Source organism: Gouania willdenowi, chromosome 17, assembly GCF_900634775.1.
Source record: "Gouania willdenowi chromosome 17, fGouWil2.1, whole genome shotgun sequence".
NCBI lineage: Eukaryota > Metazoa > Chordata > Actinopteri > Blenniiformes > Gobiesocidae > Gouania > Gouania willdenowi.
In genome coordinates this window covers 10,864,122-10,890,391 of record NC_041060.1, presented here as the reverse complement: position 1 = coordinate 10,890,391, position 26,270 = coordinate 10,864,122, and the positions used below count along the sequence as shown (strand labels likewise).

Genomic DNA, 26,270 nt, shown 5'->3' with positions numbered 1-26,270 from the left:
TCATGTTGTTTCAATAGTTTCATGCACAGACACAAACAAGAACTTGAGAGGAGAATTTCAGTAGTAAAGCCAATAGAATCTTGTCCTGTCTCCCTGAAACTACAAACCTACTCTGTTGCTGCTACACCAAGGTTCCATTTCTATAATTCATGCATACGTGTGTGTGTGTGTGTGTGTATCTCATTCCTTAGGACCTCTCCTCTCTCCATTGCGATGTCTGCATATTGGTCTTCTCAGTGACTGACAGACGAAGTTTCCACCGTATTGCCCAGCTCCGCCTCCTCCTCAGGGAGTCTCAGCCCCACACACCAATCATCCTGGTGGGCAACAAGAGTGACCTTGTCCGTTCCCGTGAGATAAGCTCAGAAGGTAGGCAGAAGACAGCACACCGATCTGTAACATAGCCTGTCCTACATGTGCAAATACTCACGGGAGTCCTGTTTAACAGATTTTACAATAACAGATTTGCAAGCACAGCATGTTACACTCTTTAAGGGGACTTGGAGATGTGTAATCAGAATCATAATCAGTTTTTATTGTCAATTAGAATTTTTTGGAATATACAAGGAATTTTACTTAGTGGATGTTGCGAAAAAAAACTAAAACAAACCAGAAACAGTATAATAATAATAATGAATAAATATGAAGGATGAATATAAATGAAGAATATGATTTAGTTTGCTTGTTGTTTATTCAACAACCAACTATGTATTTAACATTATAAAGAATATGAAAATAAAGAAGAAAAAAATACTATACTGTTGTAAAGTGCTGCCTGGAAATAATAATAATATTCTCAAACAAAAAATACATAAAATCTTATAAAAATAAGCTCCTCACAGCTGCTATAAAGACTCCTATGGCAGTTGTTGCAGCTTTGGTCAGATCTGAATTGCTAGGCAGAGGCTGCTTGAATGCTGAAGTCAGCTGCGTTTGCACTAAGGACGATTTCTTTCTTGTCGCAGTGATATTCGCACTCGGGTGGTGCCGTTTCAAGTGAGTTAGCATGTTCGTTGTGTTCCCCGAAAAATACCCGATCTCTGCTGAACAATGTCGGCACACTGCCCTCGTTTTATCAACTGGTCTTTCTCTGTTGCAGTATTACATGTATTGTTACACCCTTAGTAATTATATACTGTATGTCTTGAATGAATGGTGTAAACTCCTCTTACAGTCTTATGTCTTAAAAATAGCTGACATTAGCATCGATGGCTCTCCCCATGTGAACATCATAAACACCTGCTGCTCCTGTTAATCCCTAGAGTTCACCAGCCTTCAGCTATCTATACCACCTTAATCCTCGAGGTGCTCGTGTAAATATAGGGTTGCACCTTCCTGTAAGCCTCAGTTAACCAGTATCAAATCAATATTGATAATAATTCTTCTAATAATTTAGTTTGATGTGAATCCAAGATTTATAATGAAATAACATGAAACAGGAGTGTTCTGTTGTTTAAGTGTAAGATCCTTGTTACACAATAATTCAAACAGAAGTTGGTGGCCTTTGTTATAATAACTGTTTATCACACAGGAAGTTGCACCCATGATTAGAACGTAAAAGCCAGAGGAATAACATGGACAATGACACAAGCCTTTGTTGCCATAGAGAGGGAAGGTCTCTCCTGTCTATCAGTAATTTTTTGAATGAATTTAAAGTTGCATTGATTACTTTTTAGTAAGAGCTTTGGTGTTTTTTAAGTTTCTTGGTGACACTGTAAAACATTTGAATGTGCCGGCTTTAGTGTCTACTTTTAAAAATCGGACATCCACCTGCCGGCAGATTTTATCATTGCTTTGCAAAGCCTTAAAAATTATTTTGACACTGAAGATTCTGCTCTGTGGACATAAATTAGTGCTGTTGACGCACACTTGATATTAAACATAGCGTCTGAGAATAGAAATAGTTGTGCTGAGTAAGAGCAATTGGAAACCAGAGTAGACCAAAGGAAAGAAAAAACAAACCACTGGTGCGTATCAATGTTTACTTCCAAGCAGGTTTTAAAAAGGAAAGACTTAACGTCAGTACATTTTGATTTTCAGAATCAGAAACAAAAAGGTTTTTATTCACCAGGTACAGTTTAGAATAGTACAAGGAATTTAACTTGGTAGTTGCAGCAGAAAGAACACACAACACTCCGCGGCTTCCATTTTTGTTTGCGGTCAATAAGAAGACTTTTCTACAATTACTTACCTGTCCCATCTGCTTTCTCTTTCCCACGTTTTCTATCTTACTGGTGTGTTTTAATGCCATGAATCTTTCTCAAGACTCCATTTAAAGGCCTCACAGGACACTTCTACACTGTTTATGTTAAGATTAATGTTCCATTGTAAACTCCTCATGTAAGTAGCTGCAATTACCTACAATTTTGGAAAGAAGATGGAAAAAACACTTCACTCTTTAGTGGGGTTTTTTCAGTTCTATTTGTAATTCATGCCACTTATTTAATCTTGGATTAGGTGATATATCATATTTAACAATCTTGTATGGTTTTAAGATGTTGCTCTCCCTCTTCAGCCTCCGCTGTGCTGTCACTAAACACGTTTCTGTTGGTAAAAAATGAACACAGACGTTGCCATTTAGACCTTGTTTGCATGTAGTCATGTGTTTTACCTGTATTAGCTATGCGAATTTCTGCAAGTTCCATCAAAGCTCGTGTCACAACGATGCTACTGTTGTCTTTTAAAACTTGCAACACGTGAAATGCTGCAAAATTGTGAATTCAGCTTAAAACAAGAGCCCTCAGAGAGTGCAAACCTTCACTAAGCACCGAATATGCTCTTTAAAGGCTTGTCAGAAATGTACAGTATATCCCAAATTATAATGAGGTTCAAATGTATGGACACCACTTGTTTTTTTTTTTTTTTTTTTTAAAAAAATCACAAATGTTGATCTGATCAACCAACCTGACATAACTGAGACAAATTTATTGGTCAATTACGAACCGAAATTGGAATCCTTGAAATTTTGCCAATGATGAGAGACAGAGATTTATTGATGTCTGAAACTAATGCAGAATCAGTATATTGATACAGATCCCCTCCATTCTATTGCTTTTGACGTAATCCTGCTAACAGACAAACAAACAGAAAAACAAACCTATATGCATATGTTAAGGTTTCGTTTATTCAGACAAGGTTGTTCTGGATATTTTTATCTCCTGAAATGTTTCGACTGTCAACTGCCAGTCTGCCTCAGAGGTTTTGATGGATCCCTATGAGTTCCCTCATAATTAAAGTATCAAAAGGGGAAGCATGGCTGTTGACAGTCAAAATATGTCAAGAAATAAAAAAAAAAAATTCTGAAATAAACAAAATACCTTAACATATACTTCAAAAAAGAAGAAAAAATGAACTTGCTGGAATTATTGAAAATATTGCCTCCTTGGCGGAGGAAGGAAATGTGACCAATCATACCGCAGCATTTTCTAAAGACAGTGTTTAGCTGTCCTGGACTTCCTGATCATACATGTTCTCTCAAAAGTTCATTGCTTTTTGTGCTTTTAGTTCCCTGTTGCTACTTTGCTATTGCAATCTGTTCTACTACACTAAATGGCATCACAATATAGCTTATCCACAATGTATCCTGTTTGTTCAGACTGCAAAAGAAAACAATCTTTTGCATATGTACAGTGTTACCACACAGTTACCTTGAAAAAGTAATATGACTACTGATTACTGAATACTACTTTAAAAGGTATTAAAAAGTAACTTAGTTACTTTACTGATTACTTGATTCTAAAAGTGGCTGCAGTGACATTACATGTTACTTTATCAGTTACATTCAGCAGCTGGCGACAACAACCCCTCAGCCGGTTTTGGAACTGTATCGTCAGCAACGTATCTCCTGACAAACTATTACCAGAAAAAGAGTAAGAATAAGAAATTAGAAAAGAAAAAAAAGAGTCTTTCTTGACTTCACTTAGCATAAATTCTTTCTTTAATTGATACAATTTAGTATAGAGACATGTCTCATTTTGTTCGAGTATGTAAAAAGTGAGTTCACCTCATGCTGAAAACGTGACTTGTCGCATACGTGAGGAAAATCCCATGAATAGTAACTCACAGTGATTTGGATAAGTAACTTTAATCTGATTACTAGTTTGGAAATAGTTATGCGTTAGATTACTTGTTACTGAAAAAAGTGGTCACATTAGAGTAATGTGTTACTAAGTATCTAAGTTACAAGCATCTATGTACTGTATATACAGTATGTATAGCTGTTATTTTGCAAGTCTTTGCGATACATTTTCCTTAGAGGTAAAATACAGTTCTGAATTAAAAAAAGACCATTAACAGGTTATTGTTTTGTGAAATTCAATGGGCAACCCTTCTTAAAAAAGGGCTTTTTTATTTAGAGTGGTCATACGAAGTTCATCGTTGGCTGTATCTATCCCCTGGCTCGCTATCAGTAGACCCTCGCAGGGGTATTGTTGTTTTCCAGATGGCACATCTATTTGGATTATCTCCCTTCAACAGGACGCTACCGCTCCTGTTATCTCTGTGTACGTTTGTGCTCGTCATATAGGCACAAATAGCTGCATGTACATAAACACGAGTGGTGTCTTGTTTGCAGGGCGAAGCTGTATCACTCTCTGTCGTCTCCGTGTCTGATGTCGGTGGTGTTTAAAAGGAAGCGCAGTGATAAGGGGGATGAGAGAAAGAGGAATGACACAGGGAGGGGCAGCTGTCTGAGCATGGTGCTTGTATGAAAGAATGGGAGCCCCAATTAGAAAAGATGTGCAGGATGCAGTTATTCAGTTCAGAGGGTTGCCACCTTTTAAAAATGGAAATAAGGGATGCCTACCACAGCACCTCACTTTTTTGTTCTTTTTCATGCCTTACTATAGCCTTATCTATGTTTTGGGTGTTTCTTTTATTTTTTAACACATACATACATAATCCATAGTAGACATACCACAACAGATATATCAACAAATGTCACTTTTTCTTAATTTTTTATGCCTTACTATCGCCTTACCTCAGTTTTTGGTTGTTAGTCACTTTTTGCCATATTTCATGCCTTACTATATAGCCTTATCTCCTTTTTTGGGTGTTGGTCACTTTTTCTGCCTTTTTCATGCCTTACTACAGCCTTATCTCCATTTTTAGGTGTTTGTTACTTTTTCACTTTTTTACGCCTTACTACAGCCTTACCTCAGTTTTTGGGTGCCTTAACCCATCCATCCATACATCCATTTATTTTCAGACCTGCTTGTTCCTATTTTTCAAGGTCGCAGGGCTTACGTTTGCCTTACCTTGTTTTTGGGCGTTTTAAATTTTTTCGTCCATTTTTTTTGCCTTACTTACCTCTGTTTTTAGGTGTTTGTCACTTTTTTTCCCCTTTTTTATGCCTTACCTCCATTTCGAGGCGTTTGAAAATTTTTTGCCCTTTTTTATGCCTTACTATAACCTTACCTCCGTTTTGGGAGTTTGAAACTTTTTAGGCCTTTGTCATGCCTTACTATAGCCTTACCTCCGTTTCTGGGTGTTTGCCACTTTTTTACCAATTTTTATGCCTTACCTCCGTTTTGGGCGTTTGAAATTTTATGCCTTACTATAGCCTTACCTCCGTTTTTGGGCTTTTGAAATTTTTTCGCCTGATTTTATGCGTTACTATAGTCTTACTCCCGTTTTGAGGTGATTAAAATGTTTTCGCCTGATTTTATGCCTTACTATAGCCTTAACTCCGTTTTGAGGCGTTTTAAATTGTTTTGCCTGATTTTCTGCCTTACTATAGCCTTAACTCCATTTTGGGCGTTTGATATTTTTTCGCCTGATTTTATGCCTTACTATAGTTTTCCCTTTGTTTTTGGCATTTGAATTTTTTCCCCCCAACTTTATGCCTTACTATAGTCTTACCTCAGTTTTGGGCGTTCAAAATTTTTTCGGCCATTTTTATGCCTTACCTCCGTTTTTGGGTGTTTGCAACTTTTTTACCCATTTTTATGCCTTACTTCCGTTTTGAGGCGTTTGAAATTTTTTCACCCGTTTTTGTAGCTTACTATAGCCTTACCTTCGTTTTGAGGCGTTTGCATTTTTTTCACCCGTTTTTATGCCCTACTCTAGCCTTACCTCAGTTTTGAGGCGTTTTGATTGTTTTCGCCTGATTGTATGCCTTGCTATAGCCTTACCTTTGTTTTGAGGCGTTTTAATTGTTTTCGCCTGATTGTATGCCTTGCTATAGCCTTACCTTTGTTTTGAGGCATTTGTATTTTTTTCGCCCATTTTTATGCCCTACTCTATTCTTACCTCAGTTTTGAGGCGTTTTAATTTTTTCGCCTGATTTTATGCCTTACCTCCGTTTTTTGGATGTTTGTCACTTTTTTACCCATTTTTATGCCATACCTCCATTTTGAGGCGTTTGAAATTTTTTCACCGGATTTTCTGCCTTACTATAGCCTTACCTCCGTTTTGGGAGTTGGAAAATTTTTAGGCCGTTTTCATGCCTTACTATAGTCTTACCCTAATTTTTTTGCGTTTGAATTTTTTTCGCTCGTTTTCATGCCTTACTATAGTTTTACCTCCATTTTGGCCGTTTGCATTTTTTCCGCACGTTTTTATGCCCTACTATAGCCTTACCTCCGTTTTAAGGCATTGTTTCTGACAGAGCGGTATTATGATATGATAGCCTAATATGAAAAATATGAGTATCCTAATCAACTTTCACTTACTTTCATACGTGTTTTGCTGTCTTCTTCTTGTTCTTCTCTGTTCTGGCGGGTTAAAAACATCCGCCAGAAACGTGTCCGTCTGTAATACCGGTCCGTCAGAAACACTTCCTTTGCGGAAACCCGGTGGCTGGGAAGGGTCAGGTGAATGCATTTACAGAAACGAACACAAATGCAAAAAGGTCACAACACGAATGCAAAATGGCCACAAAGGAAGTGTATGCCTTACTTATAGCCTTACCTTCGTTTTGTGCGATTGACATTTTTTTGCCTTCATTTTGGGCGTTTGACATTCTTTCGCCTGATTTTATGCCGTACTATAGCCTTACCCTCGTTTTGGGCATTTTCAATATTTTCGTCTGATTTTATACCATAGTATAGTTTTACCTTCATTTTGGGCGTTTGACATTTTTTCGCCTGATTTTATGCCTTAACTCAATTTTTATTTTTTGAAAAATATGCCCTACTATAGCCTTACCTTCGATTTTGGGTGAGTTTTGATTTTTGTAATTTTTGGTGCCTTACTGCTTTCTAAGCCCCGTTTAAGTATGTGCATTATATTTGCAGCAGTTTTTAGGGTCTAATAATGGCCTTAACTCAATTTTTTATTTTTTGAAATTTTTGAAAAATATGCCCTACTATAGCCTTACCTTTGATTTTGGGTGAGTTTTGATTTTTGTATTTTTTTGTGCCTTACTGCTTTATTAGCCCTGTTTAAGTATGTGCATTATATTTGCAGTAGTTTTTAGGGTCTAATAATGGCCTTAACTCAAATTTTTTTTTTTTTTGAAATTTTCAAAAAAATGCCTTGTTATAGCCTTACTTTTTATTTTGGGTGATTTTAGTTTTTTGTCATTTTTTGTGCCTTACTGCTTTCTTAGCCCTATTTAAGTATGTGCATTATATTTGCAGTAGTTTTTAGGGTCTAATGATGGTCCTAACTCAATTTTTTTTTTTAAATTTTCAAAAAAATTGCCTTGTTATAGCCTTACTTTTTATTTTGGGTGATTTTAGTTTTTTGTCATTTTTTGTGCCTTACTGCTTTCTTAGCCCTATTTAAGTATGTGCATTATATTTGCAGTAGTTTTAGGGTCTAATGATGGTCCTAACTCAATTTTTTTTTTTTTTGAAATTTTCAAAAAAATGCCTTGTTATAGCCTTACTTTTTATTTTGGGTGATTTTAGTTTTTTGTCATTTTTTGTGCCTTACTGCTTTCTTAGCCCTATTTAAGTATGTGCATTATATTTGCAGTAGTTTTTAGGGTCTAATGATGGTCCTAAGTCAATTTTTTTTTTTTTTTAAATTTTCAAAAAAATGCCTTGTTATAGCCTTACTTTTTATTTTGGGTGATTTTAGTTTTTTGTCATTTTTTGTGCCTTACTGCTTTCTTAGCCCTATTTAAGTATGTGCATTATATTTGCAGTAGTTTTTAGGGTCTAATGATGGTCCTAACTCAATTTTTTTTTTTTTTGAAATTTTCAAAAAAATGCCTTGTTATAGCCTTACTTTTTATTTTGGGTGATTTTAGTTTTTTGTCATTTTTTGTGCCTTACTGCTTTCTTAGCCCTATTTAAGTATGTGCATTATATTTGCAGTAGTTTTTAGGGTCTAATGATGGTCCTAACTCAATTTTTTTTTTTTTTGAAATTTTCAAAAAAATGCCTTGTTATAGCCTTACTTTTTATTTTGGGTGATTTTAGTTTTTTGTCATTTTTTGTGCCTTACTGCTTTCTTAGCCCTATTTAAGTATGTGCATTATATTTGCAGTAGTTTTTTAGGGTCTAATGATGGTCCTAACTCAATTTTTTTTTTTTTTTGAAATTTTCAAAAAAATGCCTTGTTATAGCCTTACTTTTTATTTTGGGTGATTTTAGTTTTTTGTCATTTTTTGTGCCTTACTGCTTTCTTAGCCCTATTTAAGTATGTGCATTATATTTGCAGTAGTTTTTAGGGTCTAATGATGGTCCTAACTCAATTTTTTTTTTTTTTTGAAATTTTCCAAAAAATGCCTTGTTATAGCCTTACTTTTTATTTTGGGTGATTTTAGTTTTTTGTCATTTTTTGTGCCTTACTGCTTTCTTAGCCCTATTTAAGTATGTGCATTATATTTGCAGTAGTTTTTAGGGTCTAATGATGGTCCTAACTCAATTTTTTTTTTTTTTTGAAATTTTCAAAAAAATGCCTTGTTATAGCCTTACTTTTTATTTTGGGTGATTTTAGTTTTTTGTCATTTTTTGTGCCTTACTGCTTTCTTAGCCCTATTTAAGTATGTGCATTATATTTGCAGTAGTTTTTAGGGTCTAATGATGGTCCTAACTCAATTTTTTTTTTTTTTTGAAATTTTCAAAAAAATGCCTTGTTATATAGCCTTACTTTTTATTTTGGGTGATTTTAGTTTTTTGTCATTTTTTGTGCCTTACTGCTTTCTTAGCCCTATTTAAGTATGTGCATTATATTTGCAGTAGTTTTTAGGGTCTAATGATGGTCCTAACTCAATTTTTTTTTTTTTTGAAATTTTCAAAAAAATGCCTTGTTATAGCCTTACTTTTTATTTTGGGTGATTTTAGTTTTTTGTCATTTTTTGTGCCTTACTGCTTTCTTAGCCCTATTTAAGTATGTGCATTATATTTGCAGTAGTTTTTAGGGTCTAATGATGGTCCTAACTCAATTTTTTTTTTTTTTGAAATTTTCAAAAAAATGCCTTGTTATAGCCTTACTTTTTATTTTGGGTGATTTTAGTTTTTTGTCATTTTTTGTGCCTTACTGCTTTCTTAGCCCTATTTAAGTATGTGCATTATATTTGCAGTAGTTTTTAGGGTCTAATGATGGTCCTAACTCAATTTTTTTTTTTTTTTGAAATTTTCAAAAAAATGCCTTGTTATAGCCTTACTTTTTATTTTGGGTGATTTTAGTTTTTTGTCATTTTTTGTGCCTTACTGCTTTCTTAGCCCTATTTAAGTATGTGCATTATATTTGCAGTAGTTTTTAGGGTCTAATGATGGTCCTAACTCAATTTTTTTTTTTTTGAAATTTTCAAAAAAATGCCTTGTTATAGCCTTACTTTTTATTTTGGGTGATTTTAGTTTTTTGTCATTTTTTGTGCCTTACTGCTTTCTTAGCCCTATTTAAGTATGTGCATTATATTTGCAGTAGTTTTTAGGGTCTAATGATGGTCCTAACTCAATTTTTTTTTTTTTTGAAATTTTTAAAAAAATGCCTTGTTATAGCCTTACTTTTTATTTTGGGTGATTTTAGTTTTTTGTCATTTTTTGTGCCTTACTGCTTTCTTAGCCCTATTTAAGTATGTGCATTATATTTGCAGTAGTTTTTAGGGTCTAATGATGGTCCTAACTCAATTTTTTTTTTTTTTTGAAATTTTCAAAAAAATGCCTTGTTATAGCCTTACTTTTTATTTTGGGTGATTTTAGTTTTTTGTCATTTTTTGTGCCTTACTGCTTTCTTAGCCCTATTTAAGTATGTGCATTATATTTGCAGTAGTTTTTAGGGTCTAATGATGGTCCTAACTCAATTTTTTTTTTTTTTGAAATTTTCAAAAAAATGCCTTGTTATAGCCTTACTTTTTATTTTGGGTGATTTTAGTTTTTTGTCATTTTTTGTGCCTTACTGCTTTCTTAGCCCTATTTAAGTATGTGCATTATATTTGCAGTAGTTTTTAGGGTCTAATGATGGTCCTAACTCAATTTTTTTTTTTTTTTGAAATTTTCAAAAAAATGCCTTGTTATAGCCTTACTTTTTATTTTGGGTGATTTTAGTTTTTTGTCATTTTTTGTGCCTTACTGCTTTCTTAGCCCTATTTAAGTATGTGCATTATATTTGCAGTAGTTTTTAGGGTCTAATGATGGTCCTAACTCAATTTTTTTTTTTTTTTGAAATTTTCAAAAAAATGCCTTGTTATAGCCTTACTTTTTATTTTGGGTGATTTTAGTTTTTTGTCATTTTTTGTGCCTTACTGCTTTCTTAGCCCTATTTAAGTATGTGCATTATATTTGCAGTAGTTTTTAGGGTCTAATGATGGTCCTAACTCAATTTTTTTTTTTTTTGAAATTTTCAAAAAAATGCCTTGTTATAGCCTTACTTTTTATTTTGGGTGATTTTAGTTTTTTGTCATTTTTTGTGCCTTACTGCTTTCTTAGCCCTATTTAAGTATGTGCATTATATTTGCAGTAGTTTTTAGGGTCTAATGATGGTCCTAACTCAATTTTTTTTTTTTTTTTAAATTTTTAAAAAAATGCCTTGTTATAGCCTTACTTTTTATTTTGGGTGATTTTAGTTTTTTGTCATTTTTTGTGCCTTACTGCTTTCTTAGCCCTATTTAAGTATGTGCATTATATTTGCAGTAGTTTTTAGGGTCTAATGATGGTCCTAACTCAATTTTTTTTTTTTTTGAAATTTTCAAAAAAATGCCTTGTTATAGCCTTACTTTTTATTTTGGGTGATTTTAGTTTTTTGTCATTTTTTGTGCCTTACTGCTTTCTTAGCCCTATTTAAGTATGTGCATTATATTTGCAGTAGTTTTTAGGGTCTAATGATGGTCCTAACTCAATTTTTTTTTTTTTTTGAAATTTTCAAAAAAATGCCTTGTTATAGCCTTACTTTTTATTTTGGGTGATTTTAGTTTTTTGTCATTTTTTGTGCCTTACTGCTTTCTTAGCCCTATTTAAGTATGTGCATTATATTTGCAGTAGTTTTTAGGGTCTAATGATGGTCCTAACTCAATTTTTTTTTTTTTGAAATTTTCAAAAAAATGCCTTGTTATAGCCTTACTTTTTATTTTGGGTGATTTTAGTTTTTTGTCATTTTTTGTGCCTTACTGCTTTCTTAGCCCTATTTAAGTATGTGCATTATATTTGCAGTAGTTTTTAGGGTCTAATGATGGTCCTAACTCAATTTTTTTTTTTTTTGAAATTTTCAAAAAAATGCCTTGTTATAGCCTTACTTTTTATTTTGGGTGATTTTAGTTTTTTGTCATTTTTTGTGCCTTACTGCTTTCTTAGCCCTATTTAAGTATGTGCATTATATTTGCAGTAGTTTTTAGGGTCTAATGATGGTCCTAACTCAATTTTTTTTTTTTTTGAAATTTTGAAAAAAAAAGGCCTTGTTATAGCCTTACTTTTTATTTTGGGTGATTTTAGTTTTTTGTCATTTTTTGTGCCTTACTGCTTTCTTAGCCCTATTTAAGTATGTGCATTATATTTGCAGTAGTTTTTAGGGTCTAATGATGGTCCTAACTCAATTTTTTTTTTTTTTTGAAATTTTCAAAAAAATGCCTTGTTATAGCCTTACTTTTTATTTTGGGTGATTTTAGTTTTTTGTCATTTTTTGTGCCTTACTGCTTTCTTAGCCCTATTTAAGTATGTGCATTATATTTGCAGTAGTTTTTAGGGTCTAATGATGGTCCTAACTCAATTTTTTTTTTTTTTTGAAATTTTCAAAAAAATGCCTTGTTATAGCCTTACTTTTTATTTTGGGTGATTTTAGTTTTTTGTCATTTTTTGTGCCTTACTGCTTTCTTAGCCCTATTTAAGTATGTGCATTATATTTGCAGTAGTTTTTAGGGTCTAATGATGGTCCTAACTCAATTTTTTTTTTTTTTGAAATTTTCAAAAAAATGCCTTGTTATAGCCTTACTTTTTATTTTGGGTGATTTTAGTTTTTTGTCATTTTTTGTGCCTTACTGCTTTCTTAGCCCTATTTAAGTATGTGCATTATATTTGCAGTAGTTTTTAGGGTCTAATGATGGTCCTAACTCAATTTTTTTTTTTTTTGAAATTTTCAAAAAAATGCCTTGTTATAGCCTTACTTTTTATTTTGGGTGATTTTAGTTTTTTGTCATTTTTTGTGCCTTACTGCTTTCTTAGCCCTATTTAAGTATGTGCATTATATTTGCAGTAGTTTTTAGGGTCTAATGATGGTCCTAACTCAATTTTTTTTTTTTTTTTGAAATTTTCAAAAAAATGCCTTGTTATAGCCTTACTTTTTATTTTGGGTGATTTTAGTTTTTTGTCATTTTTTGTGCCTTACTGCTTTCTTAGCCCTATTTAAGTATGTGCATTATATTTGCAGTAGTTTTTAGGGTCTAATGATGGTCCTAACTCAATTTTTTTTTTTTTTTGAAATTTTCAAAAAAATGCCTTGTTATAGCCTTACTTTTTATTTTGGGTGATTTTAGTTTTTTGTCATTTTTTGTGCCTTACTGCTTTCTTAGCCCTATTTAAGTATGTGCATTATATTTGCAGTAGTTTTTAGGGTCTAATGATGGTCCTAACTCAATTTTTTTTTTTTTGAAATTTTCAAAAAAATGCCTTGTTATAGCCTTACTTTTTATTTTGGGTGATTTTAGTTTTTTGTCATTTTTTGTGCCTTACTGCTTTCTTAGCCCTATTTAAGTATGTGCATTATATTTGCAGTAGTTTTTAGGGTCTAATGATGGTCCTAACTCAATTTTTTTTTTTTTGAAATTTTCAAAAAAATGCCTTGTTATAGCCTTACTTTTTATTTTGGGTGATTTTAGTTTTTTGTCATTTTTTGTGCCTTACTGCTTTCTTAGCCCTATTTAAGTATGTGCATTATATTTGCAGTAGTTTTTAGGGTCTAATGATGGTCCTAACTCAATTTTTTTTTTTTTTTGAAATTTTCAAAAAAATGCCTTGTTATAGCCTTACTTTTTATTTTGGGTGATTTTAGTTTTTTGTCATTTTTTGTGCCTTACTGCTTTCTTAGCCCTATTTAAGTATGTGCATTATATTTGCAGTAGTTTTTAGGGTCTAATGATGGTCCTAACTCAATTTTTTTTTTTTTTTGAAATTTTGAAAAAAATGCCTTGTTATAGCCTTACTTTTTATTTTGGGTGATTTTAGTTTTTTGTCATTTTTTGTGCCTTACTGCTTTCTTAGCCCTATTTAAGTATGTGCATTATATTTGCAGTAGTTTTTAGGGTCTAATGATGGTCCTAACTCAATTTTTTTTTTTTTTGAAATTTTCAAAAAAATGCCTTGTTATAGCCTTACTTTTTATTTTGGGTGATTTTAGTTTTTTGTCATTTTTTGTGCCTTACTGCTTTCTTAGCCCTATTTAAGTATGTGCATTATATTTGCAGTAGTTTTTAGGGTCTAATGATGGTCCTAACTCAATTTTTTTTTTTTTTGAAATTTTCAAAAAAATGCCTTGTTATAGCCTTACTTTTTATTTTGGGTGATTTTAGTTTTTTGTCATTTTTTGTGCCTTACTGCTTTCTTAGCCCTATTTAAGTATGTGCATTATATTTGCAGTAGTTTTTAGGGTCTAATGATGGTCCTAACTCAATTTTTTTTTTTTTTTGAAATTTTCAAAAAAATGCCTTGTTATAGCCTTACTTTTTATTTTGGGTGATTTTAGTTTTTTGTCATTTTTTGTGCCTTACTGCTTTCTTAGCCCTATTTAAGTATGTGCATTATATTTGCAGTAGTTTTTAGGGTCTAATGATGGTCCTAACTCAATTTTTTTTTTTGAAATTTTCAAAAAAAATGCCTTGTTATAGCCTTACTTTTTATTTTGGGTGATTTTAGTTTTTTGTCATTTTTTGTGCCTTACTGCTTTCTTAGCCCTATTTAAGTATGTGCATTATATTTGCAGTAGTTTTTAGGGTCTAATGATGGTCCTAACTCAATTTTTTTTTTTTTTTGAAATTTTCAAAAAAATGCCTTGTTATAGCCTTACTTTTTATTTTGGGTGATTTTAGTTTTTTGTCATTTTTTGTGCCTTACTGCTTTCTTAGCCCTATTTAAGTATGTGCATTATATTTGCAGTAGTTTTTAGGGTCTAATGATGGTCCTAACTCAATTTTTTTTTTTTTTTTAAATTTTTAAAAAAAATGCCTTGTTATAGCCTTACTTTTTATTTTGGGTGATTTTAGTTTTTTGTCATTTTTTGTGCCTTACTGCTTTCTTAGCCCTATTTAAGTATGTGCATTATATTTGCAGTAGTTTTTAGGGTCTAATGATGGTCCTAACTTATTTATTTTTTTTTTTTTAATTTTCAAAAAAATGCCTTGTTATAGCCTTACTTTTTATTTTGGGTGATTTTAGTTTTTTGTCATTTTTTGTGCCTTACTGCTTTCTTAGCCCTATTTAAGTATGTGCATTATATTTGCAGTAGTTTTTAGGGTCTAATGATGGTCCTAACTCAATTTTTTTTTTTTTTTGAAATTTTTAAAAAAATGCCTTGTTATAGCCTTACTTTTTATTTTGGGTGATTTTAGTTTTTTGTCATTTTTTGTGCCTTACTGCTTTCTTAGCCCTATTTAAGTATGTGCATTATATTTGCAGTAGTTTTTAGGGTCTAATGATGGTCCTAACTCAATTTTTTTTTTTTTTTTGAAATTTTCAAAAAAATGCCTTGTTATAGCCTTACTTTTTATTTTGGGTGATTTTAGTTTTTTGTCATTTTTTGTGCCTTACTGCTTTCTTAGCCCTATTTAAGTATGTGCATTATATTTGCAGTAGTTTTTAGGGTCTAATGATGGTCCTAACTCAATTTTTTTTTTTTTGAAATTTTCAAAAAAAATGCCTTGTTATAGCCTTACTTTTTATTTTGGGTGATTTTAGTTTTTTGTCATTTTTTGTGCCTTACTGCTTTCTTAGCCCTATTTAAGTATGTGCATTATATTTGCAGTAGTTTTTAGGGTCTAATGATGGTCCTAACTCAATTTTTTTTTTTTTTTTGAAATTTTCAAAAAAATGCCTTGTTATAGCCTTACTTTTTATTTTGGGTGATTTTAGTTTTTTGTCATTTTTTGTGCCTTACTGCTTTCTTAGCCCTATTTAAGTATGTGCATTATATTTGCAGTAGTTTTTAGGGTCTAATGATGGTCCTAACTCAATTTTTTTTTTTTTTTGAAATTTTGAAAAAAAAATGCCTTGTTATAGCCTTACTTTTTATTTTGGGTGATTTTAGTTTTTTGTCATTTTTTGTGCCTTACTGCTTTCTTAGCCCTATTTAAGTATGTGCATTATATTTGCAGTAGTTTTTAGGGTCTAATGATGGTCCTAACTCAATTTTTTTTTTTTTTGAAATTTTCAAAAAAATGCCTTGTTATAGCCTTACTTTTTATTTTGGGTGATTTTAGTTTTTTGTCATTTTTTGTGCCTTACTGCTTTCTTAGCCCTATTTAAGTATGTGCATTATATTTGCAGTAGTTTTTAGGGTCTAATGATGGTCCTAACTCAATTTTTTTTTTTTTTGAAATTTTCAAAAAAATGCCTTGTTATAGCCTTACTTTTTATTTTGGGTGATTTTAGTTTTTTGTCATTTTTTGTGCCTTACTGCTTTCTTAGCCCTATTTAAGTATGTGCATTATATTTGCAGTAGTTTTTAGGGTCTAATGATGGTCCTAACTCAATTTTTTTTTTTTTTAAATTTTCAAAAAAATGCCTTGTTATAGCCTTACTTTTTATTTTGGGTGATTTTAGTTTTTTGTCATTTTTTGTGCCTTACTGCTTTCTTAGCCCTATTTAAGTATGTGCATTATATTTGTAGTAGTTTTTAGGGTCTAATGATGGTCCTAACTCAATTTTTTTTTTTTTTTGAAATTTTTAAAAAAATGCCTTGTTATAGCCTTACTTTTTATTTCGGGTGATTTTAGTTTTTTGTCATTTTTTGTGCCTTACTGCTTTCTTAGCCCTATTTAAGTATGTGCATTATATTTGCAGTAGTTTTTAGGGTCTAATGATGGTCCTAACTCAATTTTTTTTTTTTTTGAAATTTTCAAAAAAATGCCTTGTTATAGCCTTACTTTTTATTTTGGGTGATTTTAGTTTTTTGTCATTTTTTGTGCCTTACTGCTTTCTTAGCCCTATTTAAGTATGTGCATTATATTTGCAGTAGTTTTTAGGGTCTAATGATGGTCCTAACTCAATTTTTTTTTTTTTTTTAAATTTTTAAAAAAAATGCCTTGTTATAGCCTTACTTTTTATTTTGGGTGATTTTAGTTTTTTGTCATTTTTTGTGCCTTACTGCTTTCTTAGCCCTATTTAAGTATGTGCATTATATTTGCAGTAGTTTTTAGGGTCTAATGCTGGTCCTAACTCAATTTTTTTTTTTTGAAATTTTCAAAAAAAATGCCTTGTTATAGCCTTACTTTTTATTTTGGGTGATTTTAGTTTTTTGTCATTTTTTGTGCCTTACTGCTTTCTTAGCCCTATTTAAGTATGTGCATTATATTTGCAGTAGTTTTTAGGGTCTAATGATGGTCCTAACTCAATTTTTTTTTTTTTTTTTGAAATTTTCCAAAAAATGCCTTGTTATAGCCTTACTTTTTATTTTGGGTGATTTTAGTTTTTTGTGCCTTACTGTTTTCTTAGCCCTATTTAAGTATGTGCATTATATTTGCAGTAGTTTTTAGGGTCTAATGATGGTCCTAACTCAATTTTTTTTTTTTATTGAAATTTTTAAAAAAATGCCTTGTTATAACCTTACTTTTTATTTTGGGTGATTTTAGTTTTTTGTCATTTTTTGTGCCTTACTGCTTTCTTAGCCCTATTTAAGTATGTGCATTATATTTGCAGTAGTTTTTAGGGTCTAATGATGGTCCTAACTCAATTTTTTTTTTTTTTTGAAATTTTCAAAAAAAATGTCTTGTTATAGCCTTACTTTTTATTTTGGGTGATTTTAGTTTTTTGTCAGTTTTTGTGCCTTACTGCTTTCTTAGCCCTATTTAAGTATGTGCATTATATTTGCAGTAGTTTTTAGGGTCTAATGATGGTCCTAACTCAATTTTTTTTTTTTAAATTTTCAAAAAAATTGCCTTGTTATAGCCTTACTTTTTATTTTGGGTGATTTTAGTTTTTTGTCATTTTTTGTGCCTTACTGCTTTCTTAGCCCTATTTAAGTATGTGCATTATATTTGCAGTAGTTTTTAGGGTCTAATGATGGTCCTAACTCAATTTTTTTTTTTTTATTGAAATTTTTTAAAAAAATGCCTTGTTATAGCCTTACTTTTTATTTCGGGTGATTTTAGTTTTTTGTCATTTTTTGTGCCTTACTGCTTTCTTAGCCCTATTTAAGTATGTGCATTATATTTGCAGTAGTTTTTAGGGTCTAATGATGGTCCTAACTCAATTTTTTTTTTTTTTTTGAAATTTTCAAAAAAATGCCTTGTTATAGCCTTACTTTTTATTTTGGGTGATTTTAGTTTTTTGTCATTTTTTGTGCCTTACTGCTTTCTTAGCCCTATTTAAGTATGTGCATTATATTTGCAGTAGTTTTTAGGGTCTAATGATGGTCCTAACTCAATTTTTTTTTTTTTGAAATTTTCAAAAAAATGCCTTACTTTTTATTTTGGGTGATTTTCGTTTTTTGTCATTTTTTGTGCCTTACTGCTTTCTTAGCCCTATTTAAGTATGTGCATTATATTTGCAGTAGTTTTTAGGGTCTAATGATGGTCCTAACTCAATTTTTTTTTTTTTTGAAATTTTCAAAAAAATGCCTTGTTATAGCCTTACTTTTTATTTTGGGTGATTTTAGTTTTTTGTCATTTTTTGTGCCTTACTGCTTTCTTAGCCCTATTTAAGTATGTGCATTATATTTGCAGTAGTTTTTAGGGTCTAATGATGGTCCTAACTCAATTTTTTTTTTTTTTTTTTAAATTTTCAAAAAAATGCCTTGTTATAGCCTTACTTTTTATTTTGGGTGATTTTAGTTTTTTGTCATTTTTTGTGCCTTACTGCTTTCTTAGCCCTATTTAAGTATGTGCATTATATTTGCAGTAGTTTTTAGGGTCTAATGATGGTCCTAACTCAATTTTTTTTTTTTTTTTGAAATTTTCAAAAAAATGCCTTGTTATAGCCTTACTTTTTATTTTGGGTGATTTTAGTTTTTTGTCATTTTTTGTGCCTTACTGCTTTCTTAGCCCTATTTAAGTATGTGCATTATATTTGCAGTAGTTCTTAGGGTCTAATGATGGTCCTAACTCAATTTTTTTTTTTTATTGAAATTTTTAAAAAAAATGCCTTGTTATAGCCTTACTTTTTATTTCGGGTGATTTTAGTTTTTTGTCATTTTTTGTGCCTTACTGCTTTCTTAGCCCTATTTAAGTATGTGCATTATATTTGCAGTAGTTTTTAGGGTCTAATGATGGTCCTAACTCAATTTTTTTTTTTTTTGAAATTTTCAAAAAAATGCCTTACTTTTTATTTTGGGTGATTTTCGTTTTTTGTCATTTTTTGTGCCTTACTGCTTTCTTAGCCCTATTTAAGTATGTGCATTATATTTGCAGTAGTTTTTAGGGTCTAATGATGGTCCTAACTCAATTTTTTTTTTTTTGAAATTTTCAAAAAAATGCCTTGTTATAGCCTTACTTTTTATTTTGGGTGATTTTAGTTTTTTGTCATTTTTTGTGCCTTACTGCTTTCTTAGCCCTATTTAAGTATGTGCATTATATTTGCAGTAGTTTTTAGGGTCTAATAATGGCCTTAACTCAATTTTTATTTTTTTAAATTAATGCCTTACTATAGCGTTTCCTTCGTTTTCATCTCTGTCAGCTCAAGTTTGGTTAAGGGTCATGTGCAGCCGTGATGATGATAGTGGAAGGAAGAGATATGGAGGATGAGAGATTGCTCCACTCATCCTATTCATTTTTTATTAAAAAAAAAACAAAAACAAAAAGAAACACTATGAGCATCGGATTGAGGCAGTCTGAAAAAGACTTCCTCGTGCACAAACCCTATATATTTGGATATGTGATGCTGACAGCGGTAGTACACACTCTGTGAAGAACAAGTAGCCTGACAGAGAGAGTGGTGAAGTCATAAAGTCTAATTATGGCATGTACAGTGACATTTTTATTGTGTTATCTCTCACCTTCCCCCTCATTTTACATTTCCCTCCTCATCCTCCCCACAAACAGGGATAGGCCTCCTGTCACACCAGGGACGTATTCATCATTTGCTCAATATGGTGGCAGTGTGGTCCTGCTCCTCGGGGCTGTGATTAATATGCGTTCTGGCTTGGTTTGCTGAGTCGACATGTCTGCCTGTCGTCTCTCCAGCTCCTACCTCGTGCGCTCACTTCATCTGCCATCACCTCTCAGCATCTCCAATGCCCGCCTCCATCTTCATCGTTCACTCTCACTCACCTCAGTCACAGCCTGTTTATCCATCTCAAGGTTGGCAGCATGAGGGTTGTGACCTCACCTCATGTCTCCAACATTCTCCTCGTCTGGCCCGTCCTTCCAGTCCCCTCGGTGTCTGTGTCGTCTCCTCTCCGTTCATTGTTTCTGCAGTTACTTCTCATGCTTGTTGACATTTTATCCATAATTTATTTTCCTGGTATTGAACCCCTGGGTGTCTCTCCTTTCTCGTTCCCCTTTTTGTAAAATTCTCTTGACATATCTTACATGTTTTTCCTTTTCTGTTGATTTGTTTTCCTGCATTTCCTGTCACCCTATCAATCTCTTGCATTTGCAGTAATTTATTGCTTTCCTGTTTTGTTGCAATTATTTAAATGCTCCTCCCATATTATTTCTTCCTCTGCTCTCTACTCTGTTTAATGCCAACCTAATATCCCTCCCAGCTAACAGGAGCCTATAGCAAACAATGAGTGGTGGTGAAGTAAACTTTGGACATATCACCAGTTCATTTTTGGTCAAATGCACTCAGTTTATGCACATTTTGTCTTCGTACCACAGGAAGCAACCTCTGCACACTCAAGGAGAACATGCAAACAGCACAGGAAGTGTAGCGATCTGCAGGATCGCCTGGAAATAAATTGGGAAATGTCTAGGAATAATAACATTTAAAAAATACTGATTTTATTTATTTTTTTTATTAAGTTTTAGAATGTATTTATTTTTTTAATTATTTTGCACAGTTAAAAAAACAATACATAATGTCAGAAATACAGTACAGTGTAGAAAGAGACAGAAAGCCCCAAGAGCTTAAATAATTATTATTCAAATTAAAACACCAAATTAATTCTCTAACAAGTGTATTCTTTACTTTCACTTCCTCAAATATAAATCTAGTTCAAATAAAAGACATATGTTAAGGTTTCATTTATTCAGACAACTTTTTTTCAGGAAATGTACTTTGATCTCCTCTTCCTCAGAAGTGTCTGCTGATCGCTTTGATGTGTCTTTGACTTCTGCGTAATAATTGGGAAGTCAAGAACATTTGAAGACAAAAATAACTTGCTGGAATTATTACGCGAAAGTTAGGGACACATCAAAGTGATCAGCAGATGCCTCTGAAGAAGACTGGCTGTTGACAGTTGAATCATGGCAGGAGATCAAAGTGGATTTCCTGCACAAAAAAAAGTTGTCTGAATAAATGAAAGCTTAACATATTATTTAAAAAGAAGGCAAAAAGAACTAGCCGGAGGTATTACGCAGTAATGCAGTATAACAGTTGTCACTTTGTTACAAATCCAGAGTAGACAGGATTAGTGCACACAGTATAACCAACATGATCAAAAAACTTTGGGGTCGCCAGAAATTTGTGATATAACAATGGGGTCATAACAAGAAAAAGGTTGGAAACCACTGTTGTATATATAGGGATGTAAATACCCAGTTACAGACTAAAAGGATAAGCAATGGAGGTTTAAAATATGATTTAAGTAAATAATAAAAAAAAAATAAAAATCCAATAAACCAAAGGCAGCCGCAAAGAAGATGAATAAAACTTACGACACAATAATTTACTGGGCTTGAACACACACAAAACTCTGAAATTAAAGGCTACTTTTTTAATGATCAGCATCAAGAATGGGCTCAAAGGAATTTCTCATAAACAAATGTCTGGAATTGTGCTTCAACTCTGTTCAAAAACACTTTGAAGCATTTTATGGTCAAACAATAAGACATATATTTGATTTTGCTTGGCTATGTTTTTATTGAAGCACTATATTTTTACCGTTTTCGAGTCTGTGCGCCACCATGTTGAAATGACGTCATTGATGACGTAAATTGCCCCTTTCAGCCCAATGAGTTCTATGGGACGTGAAGCATTTAGGATCATTTAGCAGCTTTTTCAGTCAAAATGACAACTTTTGCTGCTTTGGATTGCTCTAAAAATCAGTTAACGTTAAAAAAAGTCGATATAAACTTCTTTTGTTTATCGAAATTTGATAAACTAAATCCATGACCTGAAAAAATCTTTGACCTTAGGGGGTGACAGTTCTAAATCTGCTGTTTATTAGATGGCATGAAAAAGAGAAGAAGAGATCCGTGCATGTAAATACAGGAAATCAGGATCCACCCAAGTTGAATCTGTCTAAAAAACGCTGCTAAATGATCCTGAATGCTTCACCTCCCATAGAACTCAATGGACTGAAAGGGGCGGTTAGCACAGGATTAGTTTTATTTAGGGACCACATGTAATAAATAAATGACCTCCCAACGTCTGCTTTTTATGTGGCACATTCGCACGGGATAACCGAAACCTGAAAAAGTGAAACAGTGTGAGTTGATGTTAAAACAACTTTGCAGGCTTTTGACCACAGCTCGTTGCTGTGTTACTTATAGCGCTAGCCAGCTGTATTAATAGAAGGCTACAAACAGAAAAGAAAAAAAAAAGATTCTTACCGCAGAGTGCAAAGCAGGACGTGATCCACCATTTGCTTCTGATATTGATCCTTCTCTTCAGCCTCTTCTTTTAGTTGTCGTACGTTACGGGCCGATAAGGTTTTGTTGTCCATTTCTGTCCAAATCACAGAGACCCCTATTCGCATTGGATTAGTATTATCACAGGACCTCGGAGTTCAGCAAAATATAGTAGGTAATTTGTGGGTGAATTTTTACTTTACAAATTACTGACATGGTCGATTTGCACAGGATCACAGACATTCTCCGTTATTATTACAAATCGTATGCAGTCCCTAGGTAAAACTAATCCCGTGCAAATAGGGCTAATGACGTCATTTCAACATGGCAGTGCACAGGCTCTCAAACAGTAAAGTAGTCTCATTTTTTTAAAGTTAATTTAACAAATATGGTGTAAAATAAGGCATGGATCTTCTACCTAGGACATTCCAAAGGTTTTAGGCCACATTTGTTAAAACAGTGGAGGATCCATTTAACTTCCTGTGAGTTTTTTTTCTTTTTCTTTTCTTTATTTAATGCATCTATTTTGAAAAACCAATAACGTGCTTCGGGAGTTCTCACATATTGCATAAAGTAAATCAGTGCAGTTTGGAGGGAGGGGGAAAAAAGCGATTCAAGCCATCAATGCATCTCATTTTGTCGCAAAATGATTTACTGTACATCCGTCAGCTTATCATCGTGGCATGTTTGACCAGGGATGCTTTTAGCTGAAATGTCGAGCTTTGTCAATAACATGCTTAGTCACCTGTCTTTATCCAGCAAAGTCACATTGAGATAAAAACAGTTTGCCAAATTGAGCTGCAGCCAAGAGTGCTGAGCTTATACAACTGAACAACGAACAATATTTTTGCATGACAAGTAGATGAAAAGGCAAGAAGCCTCTAGGTGAGATTTTGAATTTGGAAACTGTGTCACCTGCACATTGTTATTGGATGGAGGTTACTTAGACATCAACAAGGAAATAGTAGTATATAGTTTTCAATTTATTAAGCAAAATTGACCAAAATAGCTTAATCTCTCTTTTTTTTTTTCCTGAAACCATTAAAAAAGCAAACCTGGATCAGTATTACAAAAAACCACCTTACCTTTTCTTTATTCTATTCATGTGATTTTCCACAATTAATGAGAGTACCTCCACCAAGGAGGAAATATTTTCAACAGCATTTATTAGTTAGTTAGCAGGATTACATCTAAAATGTTCTTTTACCAAAGATAGACCTTACGCTGTACAATATTCCAAACATTTTGGAGGGGATCTGGTTCTATTTACTGATTTTGGATCAGTTTGATCAATCAAAACTAATTCCTATCTCTCATCTTTGGCGAAAATGTAAAAAGAAAAAAAAATCACATGTTTGTAATTGACTGATTTTGATCAAATTTCAACCAGATCAGATTTCGATAGCACATTTCATCACACAGTTATTAGGATCACCAATCCAGATAACCACCAATACCTGGCAAAGAGGATATTTGGTGCTAGGTGGAGGTTTGCGCTCTCTGACTGCTCTTGTTGACTTATTGTTTCACACAATAAACCACACATGCAAAAAAATAAATAAATAAAATAGCTATATACATTTTCCGTTTATGTCAAAAGAGTCACAGGAACGCTTTAGTTCTACGGCGTGGCTTATGGAGAAGACTTGTCTGTGACCTCAGTTAAGGATAAAATGCAAAATAACCCTCAGATTACATACATACAGTCAGTCAGCGACTATATTCTGCCAAGTCTTATCAACTGATGAATATAAAGTAACCTTGGATACACGTGTGTGTTTTAGTTGTTTGTTTTTTACTTTGCATAAAAGGTAGCATTGAACATTTTAGCCTTCAGATTGATTGGTTAAGTGAGAATGTGTGATTTTAATGTGTGTATGCGCAATAATTTGTGTTCAAAGGTCACAGTAACCAACTATGAAGCTGGGGTTTATTTTGTATTTAAAGCACCTTAAGTCAATATGCCTGGCCCATATTGTGCCATAAGGAAGTGCTAAAACTGCACTTATGCACTAGTGAAATGGAAACTGTTCTACAAATCCTACTGAAAGACAAGATCTGGAAAACAGCAAATTTGAGATAATGGTAGCTGAAAATGGAAGAAAAATAAGGACGTGCGGAAATCAACACATCCACACCTCTCAAAATTGTCCATATCTCAAAAAGTATTCATCCGATGAATCTAAAAATGTACAGTGCGCCAATTAAATAATTAAGGAACATTTGGTAAAAATGTGTTGAAATTATCATCTATTCTTTCCCAGAGGCCCAGTCAAGTGCCAGCATGTTTGATTGCCTCTACCTGGAGCTCTCCGCTTCATTGGACCATGGCACCAACGAGCTGCTGGAAGCGGCGGTTCGGATGGCGAGGGGTGACAGCTTGGGCCCCGGTTGGACGGACGGTGACCCTGGGGCGGGCCGCAGAGAGAGCCTGACGAGTCGGGCGAAGCGCTTCCTGGCTGGGCTGGTGCCGCGCTCATACGGAAGAGACAGGGACCGGGGTCGCTACCGGGAGATGAGCCGCCACCGCGGTAGCAAGATCTTCCGCCAGAAGTCCCGCTCCTGCCATGACCTCAGTGCACTGTGATACACTAACAACGATACACAAAGGAGTAGAAAATACACACTCCTCATGATGAACATGGGCATACACCAAGTTGGACGAGACCGGAGACCTAGAAACAGAATTTTAAGGGTGGAAAATTGCTGTTTTGAACATGTGAAATCTGCAAGTTTGTGAGAGAAAATAGAGTGACTGTGGTAAATCAGCGAGTATTTCTCACCTGATAAGTGCAGACATGCGGAAATTACCAAGAATGATGCTTAAAGTGGCTGAATAAGGAGAGAGAGAGGAGGGTAAAGTCACAAATAGACACACTGATAATGTAGTAGAGAGTATTAGCAATCCTATATATAGCTATAGTTTGATAGCATGCAGATGAGTAGACGATCTACGACACCAAACCCTTTAGGTTTTACTCTTACATTGATCCTGAATAATGTGTACCTCAGTGGCCAGTCGCTAATGCACAATCTAGCTAGTTTTCTCTAGCAATGCCATGTTATTTATTACTAAATCACTCTCTGTCAGTGCGTCTTGGTCAACAGTTTTTTACACCTCATCTTCTTGTTAATGTCTCTCATCGTATACTGTTTGCCCAGTGGTCTCTACATTCATCTGACTTTTTTCCACAAGGGTAAAACAACAGCACCCCAAGCCATATTTCTTTCCGCTGAACGCACGGCCAGCAATCAATACAAAAACAACCCTTTACCAAAAGATGAAAAGCAAAGGATAAAAGGTCAAAGCATCTGCCAAAAACCCACGCACGACCGGACTGAACTCATCGTCTGAGTGACAAAGCGTATGCTTTTGAAGCACTGGAGGACAAACATGGAGGAAAAACCTAATCTACCTGTGCTTGTTGTTTGTTTCCTTCTATGTTTACACTAATGTATTTTTTCTATTTAACAAAAATCTGTTGAGGCTGGCCATGCAGGTCATTAAAAGGGAATTTTCCTGGAATATTTGTGTTGCGTCGCTGACATAGTCTCACTTGTTTGTCACTGTCCGCTGATGTCTTCACTACTAACAATAAAAAAAAACATTTTTTGTTTGACATTCCTTGATGAGTGTTTGGACTTTTTTATCAGATATATGTAACAAACCATTATTATAATGGTAATAAAATGATGGCATCTCCCATTTAGGACCTTGAAACTACAGAGAAAAATGAATGATTGTTAATGGTGCTCATTTTTGCAGCTGCAGCTCTAAGGTCATTCTCTCATTTCATCATTTTTAATCATTTCAATACAAAAGGTCACAAATGAACCATGTGAGGCACACATTCAAACTAATTTACATTATTGAGTTGACAATTCTGAGACAGCGTGCATCAGAAATATCTGCCATACATGCACATGCTGCTAACAGATAGCATGTATGCTAGTTTGTTGGTGGTTTGTAAAATGACTAATTATTTAAAAACAGTTCTATCACTGA

General features: G+C 33.3%; 1 protein-coding gene across 1 annotated transcript in view; it reads left to right on the top strand.

Moving 5' to 3' along the window:
* rem2 (RAS (RAD and GEM)-like GTP binding 2) overlaps positions 1 to 25,814 on the top strand; it is a 51,223-nt gene extending 25,409 nt beyond the window's left edge. The window contains exons 4-5 of the mRNA XM_028472215.1: positions 192 to 369; positions 24,529 to 25,814. Of these exons, the coding sequence (XP_028328016.1) occupies positions 192 to 369; positions 24,529 to 24,851 (501 nt within the window). The 3' untranslated portion in view covers positions 24,852 to 25,814. The remainder of the gene's footprint in view (positions 1 to 191; positions 370 to 24,528) is intronic.
* The last annotated feature ends 456 nt before the right edge of the window (positions 25,815 to 26,270 follow it).